General features: G+C 38.5%; 1 protein-coding gene across 2 annotated transcripts; it reads right to left on the reverse strand.

The window, feature by feature from the left end:
* Positions 1-499: 499 nt before the first annotated feature.
* Positions 500-20,679, reverse strand: MARCO (macrophage receptor with collagenous structure). Of its 2 annotated transcripts, XM_083349275.1 has the most exons (18): positions 20,624-20,679; positions 20,135-20,179; positions 19,490-19,591; positions 16,895-17,107; positions 14,512-14,556; positions 13,002-13,046; positions 12,478-12,540; positions 12,324-12,356; positions 11,676-11,729; positions 11,540-11,575; positions 9,250-9,357; positions 7,676-7,783; positions 7,040-7,084; positions 4,777-4,860; positions 4,128-4,181; positions 3,103-3,147; positions 1,862-2,035; positions 500-1,555 (listed from the first exon to the last, which is right to left on the reverse strand). In XM_083349275.1, the coding sequence occupies exons 2-18, from the start codon at positions 20,175-20,177 to the stop codon at positions 1,425-1,427; spliced, it is 1,383 nt and encodes a 460-aa protein (XP_083205401.1). In that variant the 5' UTR covers positions 20,178-20,179; positions 20,624-20,679; the 3' UTR covers positions 500-1,424. The 2 variants fall into 2 exon arrangements, with proteins under 2 accessions (XP_083205401.1, XP_083205400.1); XM_083349274.1 differs by lacking the exon at positions 20,624-20,679 and having other exon boundaries at positions 20,135-20,438.
* Between the last annotated feature and the right edge of the window lie 476 nt (positions 20,680-21,155).

Consider the following 21,155-nt stretch of genomic DNA (forward strand, 5'->3'; position numbering starts at 1 on the left):
TGCAAGTAGAAAAACAGGGACCACTAAGGTGGGAAGATAACAGCGTTCCGTGCGCCTTTGGCGCCTACTCATGCCAGCCACATGACCACAGAGATGTCCTCGGACAAGCGCTGGCTTTTTGGCTTTGAAATGAAGATGAGCACCAGCCCCTGGAGTTGGAAACAACTAGCATGCATGTGCGGGGGAACCTTTACCTTTACCTAAACCTTCTAGAAGTCTAAGAATTACTCATCAAAGTGATTCATGGTTTTCTGCCCTCCTACTGTATATGAATACACAGTTCACCCAGAAGATAACCTCTTTCACAGGTATTCCCTGAAAGCATAAAACTCTGTTCATATTTTAAGGCATACATTCCTGATCTCCTACAACATATCTGCTACAAGATATTTAGATATGTGAGGATTTCTCTTGTAATGTTATCAGAATGACATCACATAAAGAAGGAGAGGGGTGTTTCTTCTGGCAGAGGCGTCAGGCTGCGATTGCTCCAGGTGGGAATGAGACAACCCCCTGCGGGACAACTTGCCCTGGGACAATTTAACAATTCAGTTTAATTATTTAAAATAAATAAAATATTTTTTTAAATTTTTGTCATTCACGTTTCATTTTGTCCCTCTCTTTGCATCCTTTCTTTAATGAGTCTATGCTACCATTTCTTTGATATTAGTGTAACTCTTGTCCCACAGCGACTTGTTTCACAATGAGTTGGGCCATGGTGAGTTGGCCACAGCAGATGGTCATAGAACCTGCTCAGTCACCCAAAGGGATACTATGCCTTGAAGGAAGACAATGCCTCACAATAGGAGGCCAGTGTGTTTGAGTTCTCTTGAGCAATGCACACGTTCGGAATTGGGACTCAACATGATGCCACCTTGATGCAGAAGTTCAGGAAAAGGCACCCCTTGGAAGAAGGTGAAAGTAACATAAAGGCTAAAGAAACATGGCCATCGTTTTTTGTAAAGTTCTACTTCAGGTGAGCAAGGCTGTGAATGTTTCCTGGAATCCCGGCTGTTTTATGAAACGATGGTGTGAAGTTCAATTGTTTTATCTACAGAAGAACCTAGCAAAGTCATTTTACTTTACTGAAGATGAAATCTAACTTGGCAGATATTCATTGCTTTGTGGTATGTATCCTCCATGTGTGCTTCTTATTAGGAAGTCCAACTGTATCAATAGATCCAGGTGAATAAAGATGCAATTTATGGGATTTTTACATAAAAAAACATTCCTCAGTGTACTTGTGAGCCTAGTTACATCAAATATATCTTTAAAATTGGTCTCAATCAAAGAAGAACCTAAAAATACATTGATACAACAGAAGATAGTAAGCAATAGGTAACTGCTCAGTAAGATGCACACTGCATGACAAGGCTGAGACACTTATTTCAATATTATTTTACAGATTGCGCTGCAAAACTGCCTTAAGCACACTCAACCCCAGCATCTTCACTATGACTGCAGTTGTTTTCACCCCATTCACGTTTACTACACAAATAAATGGAGTGTTCATTTCCTGAACATTGTACATCATCCAGCCAGATTTGTCCAGATCCTGATGAGAGTCAAAATACACAAGCAGAGATATAATGAGTAAATATGTAAATTGTTTCCAAGGCAAGAAAACAAACTCTTTTTACATCATTGTGCTGCAAGATCTAATTTTACACATATGAGGGATTGTTGAGGGAACCATATTCACTTTAGCTGTTCTCTCAGATGTCTAAAATTCCCCTCTAGAACAAAGGCCCATAGCAAAGATTTCCCTTGCTATTTAAGAGTAGACCCATGTTTCAACCCCCCCATCCCCCCACCCCAATCTCAAGTTTTCTGATTTCATGAAAGTTGTGAAGTAGATTACCTGCAGCTGCAGTGAAGGTAGAAACAGCCCGATTGAACCCCAGCATTCGGCAAACCACGTTGCCAGCATTCACATCCCAGAGATCGTCACAGATGGTGCCCCACTCCCCTTTATGCAGAATCTCCACACGACCACGGTTGTCGTGTCCTATGAGTCTTAGGAAAGCACCGAATCCTGTGGTTGTTTGTGTATGTAATTTCAAAAGATAATGGTAAAGCATTAAGAGGTTTGATTGGGCCAACTATCCATTGAAAATTTACCTTTCTACTCCAGCTATACATTTGAGATTTTCCACATCTAAAGGATGGTTCAGTATAAACTCTCTTAGAGGGAAATGGTGGACTTTAACTAGAGCATCCTGCGCAAATCTTGCAACTGATGGCCCATACATTTATTTTGGTATTTGTAATTTTTGTTTTTGTTCCTTGATATAGGCTTCTCTACTAAACCTGATGCCTCAGGTGACCGCCTAGTTCACCTGTGTGGATAAGCCACTCTTGGGAAAGAATAACATAACACTATCTAAGGGAACACCTGCTGCCGGCATCATCTTCCCATCGTCCTGTGCGCCCCCACAGGGAGGGCCTTCTCAGAGTACCGCCGGTTAATGAATGCCGGCGGGTTATTCCCAGGGGAAGGGCGTTCTCTGTGGGTGTGCCTGCCCTATGGAACCAACTACCCACGGAACTTAGGACTGCCCCCGACCTTCGCTCATTTCGCCGTGACCTGAAAACTTGGCTTTTTGATCTGTTTGGTCCAGACTCTGGGGTTGTTAATTTAACTGGGTTTTAGATTTACTCTTGGGGCTTGAATTTAATTTAATTGTTTTAATTGATTTTAATTTTTGTATTTCATGGTTTTAACTGCCCTGTAAACCGCCCTGAGTCCTACGGGAATAGGGCGGTATACAAATTCAATAAAATTAAATAAATAAATAAATAAACAAACAAACAAACAAACAAACAAACAAACTAACTAACTAACTCCTGGATTAAATGTATAATAAGGATAATAAACACAAATATCTTTTCTAACAAAGGAATGCACCCTATTACTTGTCTATAAGTCCTGATACGAAGAGTACTATCACAGTTTTGCCTGCTTCTGGAACAGACATAGCTGTGTGCATTTTTTAATTGTGTTTTTGCAATTGTTATGCTCTTATGCTAGATAAAAAAACCCAGCTCATCTACAGCTCCACACGTGCAAAGAAGTTCTACAGTTTGTTGGGAATAATTTACCTGAGATGCCCCTTTCACCTTTAGAGCCTTGTGTTCCTGGTAATCCTGGTTTAAGAGAATTAAAAGAATGTTGATAAAACATCCAGATAGCTTGTGTGTTCTTTTTTTAAAAAACCATAAATGAAAACAGAAACAGTACACAATGGAGTGATGAATGAATAAAACCAATGCAACATGTACCAGAAAGATAATATCTGTCCTACTTGTGTACCACACTTCCCAAGGCATATCTATTGCAAGAGTTCTTATAGACCAGTGGTTCCCAAACAATTTTGTTTTAGGACCATTTTTTAAATTTTAACTTTTTTTTAATTATGGGGTACCCTTGAAAGGTTTAGTTGTGTAGGTTATACCTATCAATATTTATTAGAAATTAAAACAGAGAAATTTTAAAATATTTATTTGACTTCACCAGAGGCTGCTTTAGGACCTCTTTCCAGAGCACAATACCATAGTCTCTCGAGACTGAAAGATGTCAATGATGAAAACAGAGAAATTTTAAAGTATTTATTTGACTTCATGAACCCCTTGAAAGCGTGTAGTCCTAGAATGAATTTTTTCCTGCAATTTTCTTCTTTGCTACTACCATAATAGGTGAATTTTTCCCCAAGTGTCTAACAGCAAAATTGGAGAACCAGCATTGAAGAATCTTTACAACGGCTTTTCATTATAGATCAACCAAACAAGGCATATGGAATAATCCAGTAGCCTCAATAAAATGGAATTTATGGAGAGTGGGTTGAGAACAGGACATCTGTCACGAGTGCTCTATAACAGGTGTGTCAAACTGGCAGCCCACCGGCCGGATGTGTCAAACACAGGCCACACCCACCCCAGCTCCACAAAGGCAAAAAACATCACGATACGTCACATGACTCAATCGAGTTTGACACCCGTGCTCTATAAATACTTGCCCATAATAATTTAAACATTATAAATCTATATTCTACCAAAACAAAATATAAAGTTCATATGCATTTGATTATATGTATGTGCAAAATATTGATATCCGTTTTGCAATTTACCTGTATCTCCCTTACTACCTTTTTGACCCTGAGCACCTTTTTGTCCTTGTGGGCCTGAGAGAAGAAAGAAGAACTACAAGTTAGAAAGTCTTTGGAAGCTAATGTTTCAGCCGACTAAAACATTCTATTTGCAGCTTTTTCAGCTGTCAGGTGAATCATTGTAGACTAAAGATATCTGTACAAACAGCAGAGACTAGGACTGCCTTGAAGAATGAGAGATTGGCATGTAGACCAATCCTTTGGAAACTCTCTGGAGAAGAGAAGAACAGGAGATTGTCCACAAGCTCTGAATGGCAGCTCCTTGCAAGAGGATTGTAATGCCCTATTGGATTGAGCACCCTGAGACAAGCCTTTAAAAAGAACATTACTCACTTTGTAATCATGTCTGGAGATGATCTACTTAACTTTATCATGGATATTAGAGACTTTCAAAATGCCAAGTTTAATTTGAGACCTGGTGAGTTTTACCTTCTTTCTTTGATACAAGGACTTTTTTTTAAGACTTAAGAGTTTCAAAACACTATATAATTGGCATTCAGGGGAAAAAAAGAATTTTGATTTAAGAAAATTATTAATTGAACTGGAGACCAGAGGAATATGGACTTCAATAATATTGTTACAAAAAAAAAAGCCCACGGTATTTGCTTACCTGGAACTTGACTTGCTTCTCCTTTCTCCCCTTGTTCACCCTTTGGACCAGGAGTTCCTGGTGAACCCACATTTCCAACAGCACCTGTTAAGCAAATCAAAGGGTGTGATAGCAGAGCAAATGTGAAAGGATAGTTGCATATTGTGTACAAAAAAGATGTGCTAAGAACCATCCTTTTAACATGATAAGAAAAGATTACCTAGTAATTGAACAGCTGTCATGATCATGTGCTGTCAAAATATTTTGAACTACAACTCCTAGACTTCACAATCACTGTGTCTAAAAACCATGCCAACCTTAATAAAGTAAACTGAGGCTTCTGGAAATTGTAGATCAGGAGGTATACAGACTATGGGTAGTCCTTGAATTATGACTGTAATTGAGCCGGGCAGTCATCAAGCAGGTCATCAAGTGACCATGTCCAATTTTAAAACTTTTTTTGTGTTTAAGTGAACACCACAGTCATTAAATGAATGTGGATGCTGTTAATTGAACCTATTGTACCTAGACACTATAAGCAAATGCTGGTTCCCAGCAAAAAAAAAAGCCTAATAAATCCCATTCACATGACTGCAGGATACTGGAAATGGCCATACATGCAGGCCAGTTGCCAAGCACCCCAAGGCAATCATATGGCGAAAGGGGGAGCGGCTATCAGAACTTGGAAATCCAGGCTGTAAGTGGAGGTCCATTGTAATTTCAAATAGTTGCTAAGTGAGCAGTCATAAGTCAAGGACTAGCTATATTAGGTTATACCGGGCTGCAGTAGATGATTTTGCTCTGTAGCTTTGCACCTTTTGTTCCACATTACGGATTTGCAGGCAAAATCTGTTCTTACTGTCAATCTCCTGTTGTAAGCAGCTTTGTAACAAAAAGAAATGCAGAGAATGGCCACCATTTTCTGCCTCATCTTTTGCTGATTCACAGCACCACGAATCGTTTCTTGCTCATGTCAGCAAGAACAGCTTTTGCCTGCAAATCTATAATAGGGAACAGTGCTTAGAATGGACAAGGCCACAGATACTCAAAATTCACTTTTACCATTTTACCATTTGGGAGAAACCCATCGACTAATGTGGAGGAAGGCAAAAACACTTTAATAAATGAGGTGGAAAATGCTGGTCAATGAAAGAGGAGAAAAATGGGGAAGAAAGTCTGCAAATAATCTTTTAATGTATACAATCTGATGCCAAATAAGCAAGCCCTAGTCCCTTCCTTTTTTAGGAACAACAATGTAATTACATCTAGCAATTTCAGTCAAGACTTCTCTATATTATGTGTTCTCAGAAGTCAAATTACTTCTATGAAAAATGTTTAGTAGCTCTTGTTTTAGTATTTTCTCAGGTATAAGTCCTATTGGCCTCTGCATGTCTTATTGCCTAGTAAGCCTGCTTTGCTGTGCAGTGCAATCCCATGTATTTTCATTCAAAACTAAGCTCTGTTTAATTCAGCAACATTTACTTCCAGGAAGTGGGTGAGATTATTGTGCTCCTAAACACATCTACAGTATGTAAAAATAAATGCTACTGAATTTAAGGAAATTGACTTCTGGTAAGTATAGGGTTATAGTGTTGGAGAAAGTTTGTGTCAGGGTATAGGTCACGGGTTGGCATCCCACGGCTCTGGAGCCGCATGTGGCTCTTTTAGCCTTCTCCTGCGGCTCCCAGTCATCCTCCGCCATTTGCAGAGAGACAGAGACAGAGAGAGGCACTTGCACTTCCCTTCTGTGTGTCTGTGTGTAAAAAAGAGAGTGGCCTCATGCTGTTCTCCGAGAAGCTGACAAGCTTTTTGGGCGGGGCTCTTGCCTTTGCTGTCTCTCCACAGGAAGCAGGAAGCAGCAGAAAGCAGAAAGTAGGAGCGCTCTCTCTCTCTCTCTTTCTCTCTCTCTCTCTCTCACACACACACTGAGTGGGGGAAGAGCACTGGCAGACCAAGGGCAGGAGAGAGCCAGCCCAGTAAGCTTGTTCGAGAACAGCATGAAACCAGCTTGCCAGGTGAGCAGAGAGGAAGAGATAGAGAGGGGGGAGAAAGAAAGAGAGAGAGAGAGAGAAATGGAGAGGGAGGGAGGGAGGGAGAACTCATGCATAGCAGCTTCCATTTCTTTTTAATTAAACTCTTCAATCAAGCTCCCCGCCTCGTGTGCACCCAGTGTTTTCTTTTCCTCTGGGAAACAGGTCCAAGTGGCTCTTTGAGTGTTTAAGGTTGCCGACCCCTGGTATAGTCGATAAGGAGGTCATTTCAATTGCACTTACACATTATTTACCTTTATTTCCTTGTGGTCCACGAAAACCATCGTGACCTGGTGGACCTGAAAGAGAAAATATTTCCTTGTCTATACATTTGAGTTCGTTTCTATAAGAGATTCTTTGTGTGTTATGAACATGACATATGAAATGATACATTATATAGAAAATATAGACCAAACAGCATTGGTTGCATTCCTGGATGATTTCTGGTGGGAGTCTGAAGACACAAGGACAAGAGGAAGGAATGACCACAAACTTCCAGAAAAGCTCTGCTGTTCCCAGTTCTATTTCACTCCCTATGGAAGATGTGAAATTGGGGTCTTCCTCCACTCCATGCGTTGTAGCTCTCTCCTCCGTTAGATCACCATGTTTTCTTATTATTTCCCCAACATTAATAAAGAAACCAGGAAGGACCAGCGTAAAAAATAGCTAAGATGCCAGTATAGGGAGCTGGTAAAATATGGCTGACTGTGCTCTGCTTGTTGTCTGAGTAGTTGCTGTTTGAATTATAATGCTAACCCACAACATGTTCCAACTATTTACTTCTGAAAGTAGTAAATGTCACATAAACAGTGAAAGTATATTGAGTACTTAAGTATTCTCCTTGATCTAAATACAACATTCAGGATAGCACTTGGTTGCATTCAAGTTACCTTGCTGGCCTTCATTTCCCTTCTCTCCCTTCTCTCCTGGATCACCAGTTATTCCTCTTGGGCCCATGATTCCTCTTTCGCCAGCATCTCCTTTTGATCCTGGTAAGCCTGTTTAACAGATTAAACACACTAAGTCTGAAGGCAGAAGTTTTCTCACTGGTACAGTCCCGGGTTTGTTTTCAGTTGTAGCATCATCATAACATGGTAATAACTACTAATTTGCTTAATATCTTCTTCACTTAAGACAATCACATTGCCAGTCAATTAGCTCTCTCTAGTAATGATGAAGATGTATATTTTGTTTCTGGGTCAACAGGCGTTTGAGATCATTTGTCATGCGAGTGATGAATTAAGACAGATTTTCTCACTTGGGTGTTTCTACATGATTTAGAACGGTAGTCTCCATAACTCACAACTAGAATACCCAACTAGCTAGAGAATTATAAGAAATGAAGGCCATATACCCATCTAGAAGGCACTCAGCTGATAAAAAATGTGCTAATTTAGGTCAGCGAAGTGTTTAACTTCAGGCTTTAATAATTACAACATAACTAATTTGCAACTTTTTCTTTTTAAAAAAAATTAAAGTTACAGCTGGGGGAGCTGTACCAGGGGGAGCTGAATTTTGGTTTTAGCTTGGTTGGATTTGGATGAATGAATGAGTGTGGAATAGAGGAATAAAGTGTTTGGCAAGTGGAGAGCCATATAAGTAAGTTACATAAAATGTGTTTGGGGAAGGGGAGTTTTAATGTAATTTGGAAAAACTATTAGAAAAAAACTGTAGGCAAACTTAAAGTAATAAGATTTCAGAGGCAGGAACCATAATTTGACCAAACTCGGTTGGATTTTATGATTTATATTAATAACAATAGACTACAATCTGGAGTACTTCTTATATTTGGTACCTTTTCACATGTGTAGTGCCTGATTTAATTTACATGGTAGATTTTTCTTTTCTTTTCCTATAATGTGTCTTGAAATTATGTTAACATAGCTACCTGACATTGTAATAAGAAAAATGGAAGTATTTTTCTTTTTTAAAAAATTAGGCATTATTGATTTCAGCTGCAAACATCTAGGAAATGATAGATGGCAGCAAAGAAATATAAGAAAAGCTGCCATTTAATAACAACCAAAATCTACAACCCAAAAGCTCAGGTAACAAAAACAATAATACATTTCTGGTGGGCAGCCATGCTACACTGTTTCATCCCAGATTGCAATTTACACAGCCCCAACCCTGAAAAATAGTTCATACAGCCCAGACAATCAGGACAATAGATGAGAATATTTGTAATTCAGGGTTGAACTGTTGGGACCTTGGTCGTCTCTGAGTTTGGTTGTTTTCTTGCAGACATTTCATTACCCAACTAGGTAACATCATCAGTGGCAAGAAGCAGAGTAACGAAACACCTGCAGGCAAACAACCAAGCTCTGAGAGCACCACGAACCTCACAGAATCAAGCCAGTTTATCATTTATCTCTTTCTTTTGTCACAGCACCAGCAGAATAGCATTCCACTAAGAACAGCCAGGAAGAAAAGATTTCTTCAAAATGGTAATAACTCATCTTACCGTGAGATCCCATCTCCCCCATTTCTCCTTTCATTCCTGGTTCGCCCTTTGGTCCGACAGGCCCAAGATTCCCTTTTGATCCCTTTTCACCATCTAGTCCAGATATACCTGATATGAAAGAGATTTAATAATTCTTTTTAACTGAGCCACTGTACACAGTGTCCAATACTGAACACAAGAGACTTGATCTTATTGTGATTTATGCTACAGTAGTAATCTCAGGGCTGATTCACTCCTAACTTTGATTTGCTTTGGTGTGTTGTCATAGTGCCCGGATTTCCACAAAATGCTAAGCCATAAATCACGGCTTAACAGACCATGATGGCTGTATTCACACCAAAAGCAAACCTAAATATTAGCATGATGCATGCAATTAGAAAGGCCAGGTTTGCACAATGCTCAAGACAAAAACCTGATGGCTAGGCTAGGGTGTCATTTGAATTAAGCCTTGTAGCTAGTTTATGCTCCAGGGTGCTGATCAAATGAGGGAACTGGATTAATTCCACATGGTATTATTAAGTAAGCCTGGGTTACAATGGACAAGACAAATTTTGGTGGGCAGAGGGTTATGTTTACTATTTTCCATGAAGATGGAAAGCTGTAGGAGATAGGGAAGTGATGCAAACAGGTCATGCCATACACATGAGCAGCCCTGGATTTACTGATCCAGTTTTATATTTTTTGCATATTTTTCTTGCCTAAAATTATAAGAAATGATGACAATGAATTCAAACTATAGTTGAGGGAATTCCAGGGATCCTTAAGGAGGAATTGGGGCTGCTCACATTGCATATCCCTCAGCATATTTGGCACTAATTATATATATATATAAGGGACGCGGTGGCTCAGTGGGTTAGGACGCTGAGCTTGTCGATCAGAAGGTCGGCAGTTTGGCGGGTCGAATCCCGAGTGCCGCGTAGCAGAGTGAGCGCCTGTTACTCGTCCCAGCTTCTGCCAACCCAGCAGTTCAAAAGCACGTAAAAATGCAAGTAGAAAAATAGGGACCACTCCGGTGGGAAGGTAACAGTGTTCCGTGCGCCTTTGGCGTCTAGTCATGCCGGCCACATGACCACGGAGACGTCCTCGGACAAGCGCTGGCTCTTCGGCTTTGAAACGGAGATGAGCACCGGCCCCTAGAGTCGGAAACGACTAGCTAGCACGCATGTGCGGGGGAACCTTTACCTTTACCTTTATCTTTACATATATATATATACACTACACTTCTTTGTGGTGATGGTTGTGTAACTATGAATTAGCACAAGTTGTCTATTCCTTTGAAATATGTGTTACATATTGACTATACTAAAAGATAGACAATTGTTCAGCATTTGTAGCTATTACAAAATCATATATCTCTATCTAAAGTATATATCTATCTATCATCTATCTATCTATCTATCTATCTATCTATCTATCTATTTATCAAATGATATATTGCTATTTCTGTCTTTGTCATCTACTGTAAGTATAAAATATGTCATCAAACAATGGGAAGGCCTTGATAAGTAGATAAAAATACTAAATCCTCTCTAAATATCTCACTGACTGTGCAACCACCCATAGTAATAATGTGGCTAAATTGTCTTAATTTCATTTCAACAAAATGGCCTTGGTGGTTTTATTTCAGTCTTAACATTTGAAAATGGAGTTGCTCAAGTTATATGCATTTAGACCAATCTTTCCTAGCCTTGATATGGTCCATAAACAGAATTGTTGGAAGATATTGTCCCAGGATATGTAGGGTTTGAAGGTTGAAAAGACCAAGTTAGACATTTGGAGGATGGGAATCATAACTTTGGAAGATAAAAGGACTTTCAAGTTTGGATTACACACTTATCTCTGACTAGAAATAAATCTGGAAACCAAGGGCAGCTCAAGACATTTCGTTCTATGAACTGGAGTAGAACATGGTTCCTGTGCATTGTAACCAAGACTTACCAATGTTTTCTCCAGGTCTCCCAAGAAAGAAGATATTGAAAGGCCCTATCCTAATTCCTGTTGTAAAAATACATTGATAATATAATAAATAATTAACCATATGTTCCTTTTTCATAAGACTGAAAACTAGACTCCTCAGTCACCATCATCTGACCACTATCTTGCTTTGGAACTTCTCTGAACTTCAGTCCACAACTGATACAAATGCTGGACTAGACTTCTGACCAGTGAAGTTGTCAAGGATCTATGCAATAGAAGTAATATTTAAGGATCTCCCAGGAGAATCACTTTAAGAAAAAGTGTTTAAAGGGGCAAATCCAGCCACCAGCCTGAAATAGAGCAACTGGTAGACCTTGCTGTCCTTTTGTCCCTTCTGGTCCCATGGCTCCTATAATCAAAATATAGATAAAAATAAAAATAAATGCAGAACAAGAATTGGCAACACAATTAAACTTTACTTGAATTTCAGCATCTGATTACTTTATTACCTGTATCACCTTTCTCTCCTGGGGAACCAGGATATCCTTGTATTCCTGGAACTCCTAAAACATATGCAGCACACATTAAAATACAATCTTATTCTCTGTATGTACTAGGGATTAAGTATCACTGAGCTCAGAGGTATTTGCATATATATATATATATATATATATATATATATATATATATATATATTTAAAACCATCTCAGTGCCTCATTCTTTCACAATGGGTAGGCCCTCTTACACACAAGGCTATAAATATTCCATAGAGATAGAGAACTTGTTATAATGTACAATACCCCATACACCAGTGTACAATAGTCTACATTAGGCAATTACTGGTTCCAATGAAAATTAATCTCTTCCCACCACTCCAGAAGACCAATAGTGTATTTTTGCCTTCCCACAATGCCTGCTTTGTAGTCTAATAAAAGTACATTCCTCTTGAGTTTCCATTGAGACATCTTCCTGCAAAAAGGAGCAGAGATGCTTAAGTGTTTGAGGTGGGCTTATGGCCTGAGCACCAAGATCTAGCACGATGTCCTTCAGGAGAAAACCCAGGAATAGCCAAAAGAAATTAAATGGTTCATATGGAATGGATAACACCCCTCTTGACTTCACAGCATAGAGGTTCAGACTGCAGCTCAAGAATTACCAGGTTCTCCTTTTGGTCCAGAAAGTCCTATCCCTGAAAGAGAAAAAAGGAAGGGAGGTTTAAAAATCAGTTTAAAAATCAGAAATTCATTAATATCACCACCTCACCCTCAGCCCTCTGCTTGAAGGTGGGGATTGTAGTTTTATTTGCTTACCTTTTGTTCCAGGGTCTCCTTTGATTCCTGTTAAACCAACGTCTCCTTTTTCACCTTTATCTCCTAAAAGATGCCCCCAAAATGGATTTATAGCAGATTTTATATGATATATACTTGCCATAAATGATTAAAGCTGAAACCTTGAATCTGCCATTTAATAAAAATCACATATTGGCCGCCTATTTTAGTGGCCATTTCATTTCACACTGCTCTTCAGCAATGAAACAGGTATTCATTATTTTAATGAATCTATAGAGGTCAGATATGAATTCCTAACTGTGTTTGCAACTTGCAATGACAATTCATGGTGTAGCTCAGGCTGTATGAAGTTAGCTTAGGGAGCCATTTTGTTAGGTCTAAGTCACATGACCATTCCTGACTTCATATCCTACTCAGGAAGACAGCTAAGGAAGCAGGAAAATGAATAGGCACATAGCTTATTAATAGAACAGGGTTGTTATGTCTGCACTGGGTCAATGCTGTAAATTCAAAACTGAATATTTGAAAATGTAACTTTTACTTACCTTGGTCACCTTGTCTTCCTGGAATTCCTCTTTCTCCTTTGGGACCTGAATATGAAGAAAAGAAGATTCGTATTTTCATAGTCTTCTTAGTTGCTGCTATTACACACACAGAGAGACACACACACACGTCATAAATCAGCAGCAGAGACCAGTCTAAAGGGCCACTAAAATTGTATGTTAATTTAACAGGCACATGAATTCATTAGTAAAAGTATTTTCATGGCTGGAGAGGTGAATTGTGGGTAAAATTCAGAGAACATGTGTTTTTTAGGATGAAAGGAATTTATAGCCGTTGTCCCTAATCTTTCTCCTTGTATTCATCTGGCAGAAGATCTGAAGTGCCTACATGTAGGGAAATTGTCTTGGAGTTTCTATACATAATCATGGAATCCATCTATTCAAGTCTCCAGGTATCCCACCCAGCCTATTTGCATCAGGGATAGGTGAATCTGTCAGTTTTGATTGCTTTCTGCGTCTAATGTTTTCATTCCTTACATTTGTTCCATCCGATTTCTGCATGAAGCTGCTTTTTTCTTTCTTTTTTAATCCGCAAAAAAAAAATCATGTGCGTTTTCTTGCACATTTATCCCAGAATGTACATTTTGCTTAAGAGAGATATTTTTGGAAGCTGAATTTCCTTAATGTGATACCCATTTAACTCCTACCTTGGTGGAGCAGTGGGCTAATGCCTCCTTAAGTAACACCAGCTGCCTGCAATTAGCGCAGGTTCGCATCCCACCAGGCTCAAGGTTGACTCAGCCTTCCATCCTTCCGAGGTAGGTAAAATGAGGACCCAGATTGTTGGGGGCAATAAGCTGACTTTGTAATAATGCCGCTGGGTGTGTGTGTGTGAAAGCCCTAATAAGCAGGCATATACATAGAATGAAGGCTACTGCTAAGCTTGTAAGCCGCCCTGAGTCTTCGGAGAAGGGCGGGATACAAATGGAATTAAAAAAATATAAAAAAATATTGAATACGTTTTTTTAAAACTTGCTATATATTCCAGCACTGCAGATTGGATAATGGGATTATTTCTCCTGTTCCTTTTACAAATGTACAGATTACTGCTGATTTCTTTGGATACATCCACTAATGGTGTTCAACAGGCACATTTTCACACATTTCTGTTGAATCCGGTAAGACAAAAACGAACAATTTAGTAACCATGCTTCAAATGAATGCTGTAGAAGTTTAGATGAGCTGGTCTTTTTGCTTGCTAGAACTCAGATATGTATGACATTTGCTTGTTTGTAGATTATCATGTAATTTTAGTCACTCATATATTTTACAGGAATGAAGTTGGACCCAATAAAACAAAATATTTGTAGTTCAGGGTTGAAATGAGGGGTCATTGATTCTATCTGAGCTTGCCTCAGTTTACCTAGTTCGGATAATGAAACCTCTGCAAGAAAACAAGTAAGCTCAGAGAACACCAAGGACCCTTCAATTAAGTTGGAGCAATAAAAGAAAGAATAGAAAGTGATTAGAAGGTCATATTATATTTACCCACCAGGGGGTCCTGCAATGCCTTGAATCATGTTGCTTTTAATTTGGTCTGAAAAAAATATTGACATCTGTTGGAAATAGCATACGTCTGTAACTAAAATCAATCATTTTTCACACACTTATTAAACAAGCTACACAGCTACTCCAGATGTAAACCATATTTTAACATTTCTCCAGTTATAATTTTCAACATTCCCACAGTGTTTATGACCTCCTTTTCCTCATTTTTTTTCATGGATTACAGTACAAATATTTATAGCATTTGTTTGAATTCCACTCTTAGAAATATCAGTATCATTCCCATGCAAATAATTAATTATTCCTTTCAAATGTCCTTATTTCAGTTTCATTTCAAACATTCCATCAATTTATTTGTCATGACATTTCCAAGGTGTACAGAAGGCCCTTCTTGGGTATTTATAGTCAGATCAAGAGATTTCTACCCAAATATCATAGTAAATACTGCAGACTCCAATAGGTTCAACTCCTCTCAACAAGGTACAAGTCTACATGAAGAAGAAACAAATGTGCTAATGAAATACAGACAAATAGGAATATAATCAATGTAAAAAGTATGTTCTGCTCTTTGCTAAGGTGATTGAAAGGGCTGGTACCCAATCCTGAACAGTAGTACTGGGCTAGTGAATGTTAATGTGATTATTCTGGTAACCTTGTAGAGTTGTGGGTGACAGCAATAGTAATAGGTGTGCTTAAAACAGTTTTTGAATGTTGCTAAGGGACTGACTTTACCTATTTAATCCAACCCAGATCATCATAATAATAATAATAAAGCCTCAGATCAATGATACATCTGTCAGCCTGGTAGAACAGACAGGAAACATGACCAGATAATCTAATTCTATTTATTGTAAAGCTACACGATCTCAAGGTACAATTTTGCTGTTTTCTCCTTTACAGCCGGAGAAACTAAAACTATGGAGGATCCCTTCTGAGTCTCTTGCCCCACCCACTATCCAACTGCAGGCTACTCTGCAGTGGTGGGATTCAGATATCTGAACAATCAGTTCTCTGTGTGGATGCCTCTTCTGGAAGTCCATTCTGGGCCTGGGCAACAAAAAATTAGCTACTGATTCTGCCAAACTGGTGTGAACTGGCTTAATCCCACCACTGCTATTCTGTCTTCTATCCCTAGACAGCGTCCCTTTGTTCCATCTCCCAAGGTCTTTCCCACATACCCAGTGGTGGGATTCAGCCAGTTCACACCAGTTCAGCAGAACTGGTAGCTAATTTTTTTGTTGCCCAGGCCCAGAATGGACTTCCGGAAGCAGCATCAAATATGTTCACATATTTGAATCCCACCACTGCACATACCATTACAACATCATAGCATCTACACTAAACTGATGAAAGCACCAAATTGGATCCTTCCTTCCTTCCTTCCTTCCTTCCTTCCTTCCTTCCTTCCTTCCTTCCTTCCTTCCTTCCTTCCTTCCTTCCTTCCATCCATCCATCCCCCTATAGGTTATATCATAATATGTACAAAGACAGGTACAACATGATCACTAGCAAATGATACATACTTTTATTTAATTTAATTTAATAATTTAATAATTTAATTTGTATACCGCCCTTCTCCCGAAGGACTCAGGGTGGTGAACAGGGCAATACACAATAAAAATAGAATACAAAAATTAAAAAGCCATTAAACAATTATGCCCATAAAATTAATACATATTAAAATTAAAACTATTTATAAAAACCCAACCCCATCCCATCAGACCAGGCCAGCTTGTTCGAAAAAGAAAGTTTTGAGATCGCGCCGGAAGGAGCGGAGGTCGGGGGCCATCCGGAGCTCAACCGGCAAGCGGTTCCAAAGGTCTGGCGCGCCCACAGAGAACGCTCTCCCCCTGGGGGTCACCAATCGGCATTCTTTGATCGGTGGCACCCTGAGGAGGTCCTCTCTGTGGGAGCGCACTGGATGGAGGGAAGTTGACGCCGGTCTCAGGTGTTGCCGTAGGTAACCCGGCCCCATGCCATGAAGGGCTTTGTAAGTCATCACTAACACCTTGAACCTCACCCGGAGAGGTTTTATGTATTCATTCTGGGTAATCTCCTGCATAAATTGGGACTGTTGGAAAGCTCTTAATCAGAAACCTTTGAGACTAAGATAATCTGTACATTTGCTTTCCAGAATTTTTTTATACATAATTTGTTTCTAATGGCTTAATGGAGCAAGTTTAACTTTTTATATTCAAGCTCTTGTCCATGAACTCTTGCAAGGGAGCAAAGAAAAGACCGTGAGCAGATATGCCCCCAGAATTATCAATGTGGCATTTGAACTAAGATATCCATTCCATTTTGTATACAGCATTCAAAATGCTTAATATGCACAGTAGAAAGATGGATAAAACAAAATAAGGATGTACCTGTAATGTTTGCCATTTCCCATTGCAGATGTTGGTTGCTCAGTTTGATTACATGAATTTCTTTTTTAAAACTGTGGATCCAGTGTCCTTGATCACTCTGAGCATTGATTCCAAAAAGGATCTCATTCTCCATGGTGCCGTTAGGAAGATGATTCACTAGGCTTCCTGGTCTGTCTTCTTTCATGTTATTTATAATTTTGTGCAACATATAGACTGAGAAAAATGAACAGAAAGTAATGAAATAGCCAGAGTTTATTCACCATTATCCAACTGTGCTAATTTTCTAAGTTAGTTTTCATTTTTTTAGATAGGAAAATACAAAATTAGGTGAAGAACTTTCCTGTTTTAACCAAAGCCTGTAAGTTGTCAGGAAGCCTTGTTCTAATGCTGTAAATGCTCTCTTGAAGTTGTATAAATAATCACAATTTGTGAAAACTATCACTGGGACATGTCCTTCTACTCCATACCGGGCCAAATCACTGATCTCTTGCTATTGTTAATGTCATATAAAACACACTAAAGCAATTATTGTAGCAGGATCCTACTGACTGTCACATTTCTATGACGTAAAAGATACAGATTAATTCAGATTCAGTTAGCACCTTGCCTTTTCACTATTCATGTTTTATTATTTTACTGTAATAGTTAATTTTACAAATAGGTAACTACTTGTTACTTCAAAGTTAGTGCTTGAAGGAAATATATTGTTTTATGCAATGCAATTTAATCTGATGCTAAAAATGGGAACGGAGGTATTGCCAAAGCAAGAAAACATTAACTATGGATGTTCTCTTTGATATACTGTATGTTCCTATCCAAAGGGACAGGGCTGGCCAAAGACTTCAGTTATTGGGATATGTGTTCATTCATGTTTCTTCTGATTAGACAATACCATCAGCACAGTGGACATGAGTTTGGGAAGACTTGGGGAGACAGTGGAAAACAGGGGTGCCTGGCATGCTGTGGTCCATGGAATCGCAAAGAGTCAGACACAACTTAGCAACTGAACAACATCAGAAATATTTCTTCAAAGAAATTGTGTGGAACTGGAAGATCTTCCAATCTGGTGATCACTGCAATGTTAGAGGGCAACCTGTACCTATGAGTGAATTAGTCCCAGCAGCAGACCTTCCATGCCATTCTTTAAATGCAGTTTAAATGCACTGAAAACTTGTTTCATGTTCTAGCACATGTTCTCTACACTGAAAAGAAGTAGGGTAACATCTGAAGGATGATGATCACAAGAGCATGACCAATGATTTTTTACCCACCAGCATTTCCAGCCCCTAAGATATACCGATGCTCATATTGGAGGCACATTTGTTATCAGCCATATGCTATCATTGGATCAGTTTATATAGTGCCTTCACTGATGATGGAATAGCCACAAGGTCATGGCTTCCTCTACCTGCTGCATCCAATATAAATATTCCTGGCTTCAGCTGTGGACCATTAAGTACTAAGAAAGCAAGTGATGCAGATGTGGAATGCAGCTCATCATTATTAGCCAGAAAACTAAGGACATTTATAAGACCCCAAAGCCAATTTGCTGTCTTTGACCTTTGCAGTCTTACAAGAAACTTTAACCTTGACCTACAATTCCCATATTTACTCTCTTAATCTCTCTGTCTCTGTGTGCATGTATCATCCATTTTTCTGTGATTTTCCCATCTCCTTTCTCCCTGCCTTTTTTTTCTATGCTATTTCCTTTTCCTTCTCTCTCTCTCTCACACACTTTTTTTAAAAAAATGTAAAGTTAAAAGAAAAATTGAGAAAAACTATGTGGTCACCTGATGTCACATAAACAATCAATCAACAAGCTAACCAATAAAAAGAAAAGTGATGTTACCATATTTTCTGTCCAAATGTGCCCCACAATTCATCAGCTAAAGGCTCAGGGGATGCTTGGAGTAAAGTGATATTTTTAGCTTTTAGCTTCTTCTGTCCCCAGAATATGTCTGCAATTTAATCTGGACTTCAGAATGATTTCCTATTGTTTTTTTGCTGCCACTGTTTTAAAACTCAATATTTTGTGGCAATATAAAAAGCATTGTAAAGAGCTACCCAGATTGCCATGAGAAAACTCAGGATGACTAATCAGACCCACATGTGGCTGAAGACAAAAGCATCTGGAAAACAGGTTGGGAAGCTAAAGGTCTGAAGGTTATTTATTGAATGCTGGGAAATCATCTTTGGCACTGTTTTTATTTTTCAGGTACCGGTTAGAAATGCTCTCACTTTTTTTTTGAACTTTTCAGTATGGGTGGGTTCTCTGTACTTTTATAACTCTATATTCTTTCCAGATCATTAAAAAGAGTGGGGGGGAAAAACCCTCATGAGCTGAAATACAGTAATCAAAGAGGGCACCCCAAAATACCTGGCTAACTGGAGGGACATAATATGATATCTCTTACCATCAGCTGTGACTTTCACACAACATACAATATATTGAACTGCTACTTCAATGCTGCTAACCCAATGCACCAGGCTAGCTAAGGATTTCACTCAACTAGATTTAGCAATATCAGTGGTGTGAGAACAGGCAGTTTTTCATCTTTTGATTTAAAAAATTAAATTGCATTTAATATAGGTTACCTTCATAGGCCAACAGTCCCATGCCTCCCGTGAGCATAACCAAATATATTATGAGTACAGACCAAATACAGCATCTGCAAGTCTTTTTCTCTTTCTTTGGTTCTAAAATTTGGGGAAAAATATACAGGTATATACAGAGTAGTATAAGTCCATCATTTGATTCTACAAGTGACTGAAACTACCATTACTGGTCTAATAATGATAACTTCAGACCATAATCCTCTACACAAAGTTTTATAAAATGTGGATCCTATTGAGCAGTATGATTTAAACAGGTTATTCTTTATTAATATGTTTAACAGAGGGTAAATTGTTTAATTTCTAGACAAAAGTTTTTGTAGGTATAATCTATGCAAGCTTATTTGAAAGTATATTTGATTACTAAGGTCATTCAAATTTCTAAATACTTCTGCTGAGAACTACAATCAACAAATAACTGTCTCCCCTAGAATTCACATCTTAGTACTAATTTTCATTATCTTTTACTGTAAAAGTTATGTCACTGCCATAAAATAATGCCATTTAATGCAATAACAAATTAATTCCATTTATAAAAGACAAATTCTCACTAATCAATCACTTATAAATTGTCTTAGATAATTTGATCAAAGTATAGATGATAATCAAATAGTAAAAATACTTTACCACTAATTTCAAATGGTGTGAGTCCAGATGATCCAAAATTCATCTCTGAAAATGAGAATATTTTAGTGTCTTTTAATTCATCACCAGTGAAGCTATTTAAGTTGTCCATGATCAAAGTTTTACTATAAACTGCAATCCTATCAGGGTAAATTTACTAATTTTATCTTCTGGAAATGCATCTTATTTCAAAAACACTTGCCATTGGCTGGATTTTATTTTTACTACACTTGCAAAAAAAATACCAAAAAAAAAATCCTAGCAGAGTATCTTTTGTACTTCCCCAAAAACATCTAAGTATGAGCTGGTGAATATATCCTTTAATATGAGAGAGAGAGAGAGAGAGAGAGAGAGAGAGAGAGAGAGAGAGAGAGAGAGAGAGAGAGAGAGAGAGAGAGAGAGAGAGAGAGAGAGAGAGAGAGAGAGAGGACAGAGACAGAGACAGAGACAGAGACAGAGACAGAGACAGAGATAAAAATCTAAAATCCTTACTGTGATTTTGTCATTTGCACAATGACTTCTTATTTCAAGAAGAAATAAGAAAGACTGGTACTTTTTGACTCATTGTGCTTATGTAAAGAGACATCCATACGCCTAACTCAGCATTGTTTTATGGGTAGGAGTGATTGCAACAACTAATAGTCTATAACTGTCATTGTGAAATGGGATAGCAGTGGAAAGAAAAATGCTGAAGTAGTAGTTGATTGGGGTGGAGGGCTTGCACAAGAAGAAAACGTATTAATAGAATTGAACTGAGGAAGCTTTGTGGATGAGAAGTGGAAAGTTTTCAAGGAAAAATCCAACAAAGAAAATCCAGTTGCCTTTTGGAAAAGCACCCTTTGGGTAAACCATGACCTGAATGATTGAGAAATCTCCATAGACAAACTCTCCTTTTTATGTAGTGTATATTGGAGGACGTGATCCCCTGAGAGCTGTATGCAATGAAATTTCATTTTACTGTATGCCGATTAGTGTACATTTGAAGTAACAATAAACTTTCTATTCTATTCTATTCTATTCTATT

Source organism: Vipera ursinii (assembly GCF_947247035.1).
Source record: "Vipera ursinii genome assembly, chromosome: 1".
Taxonomy (NCBI): domain Eukaryota; kingdom Metazoa; phylum Chordata; class Lepidosauria; order Squamata; family Viperidae; genus Vipera; species Vipera ursinii.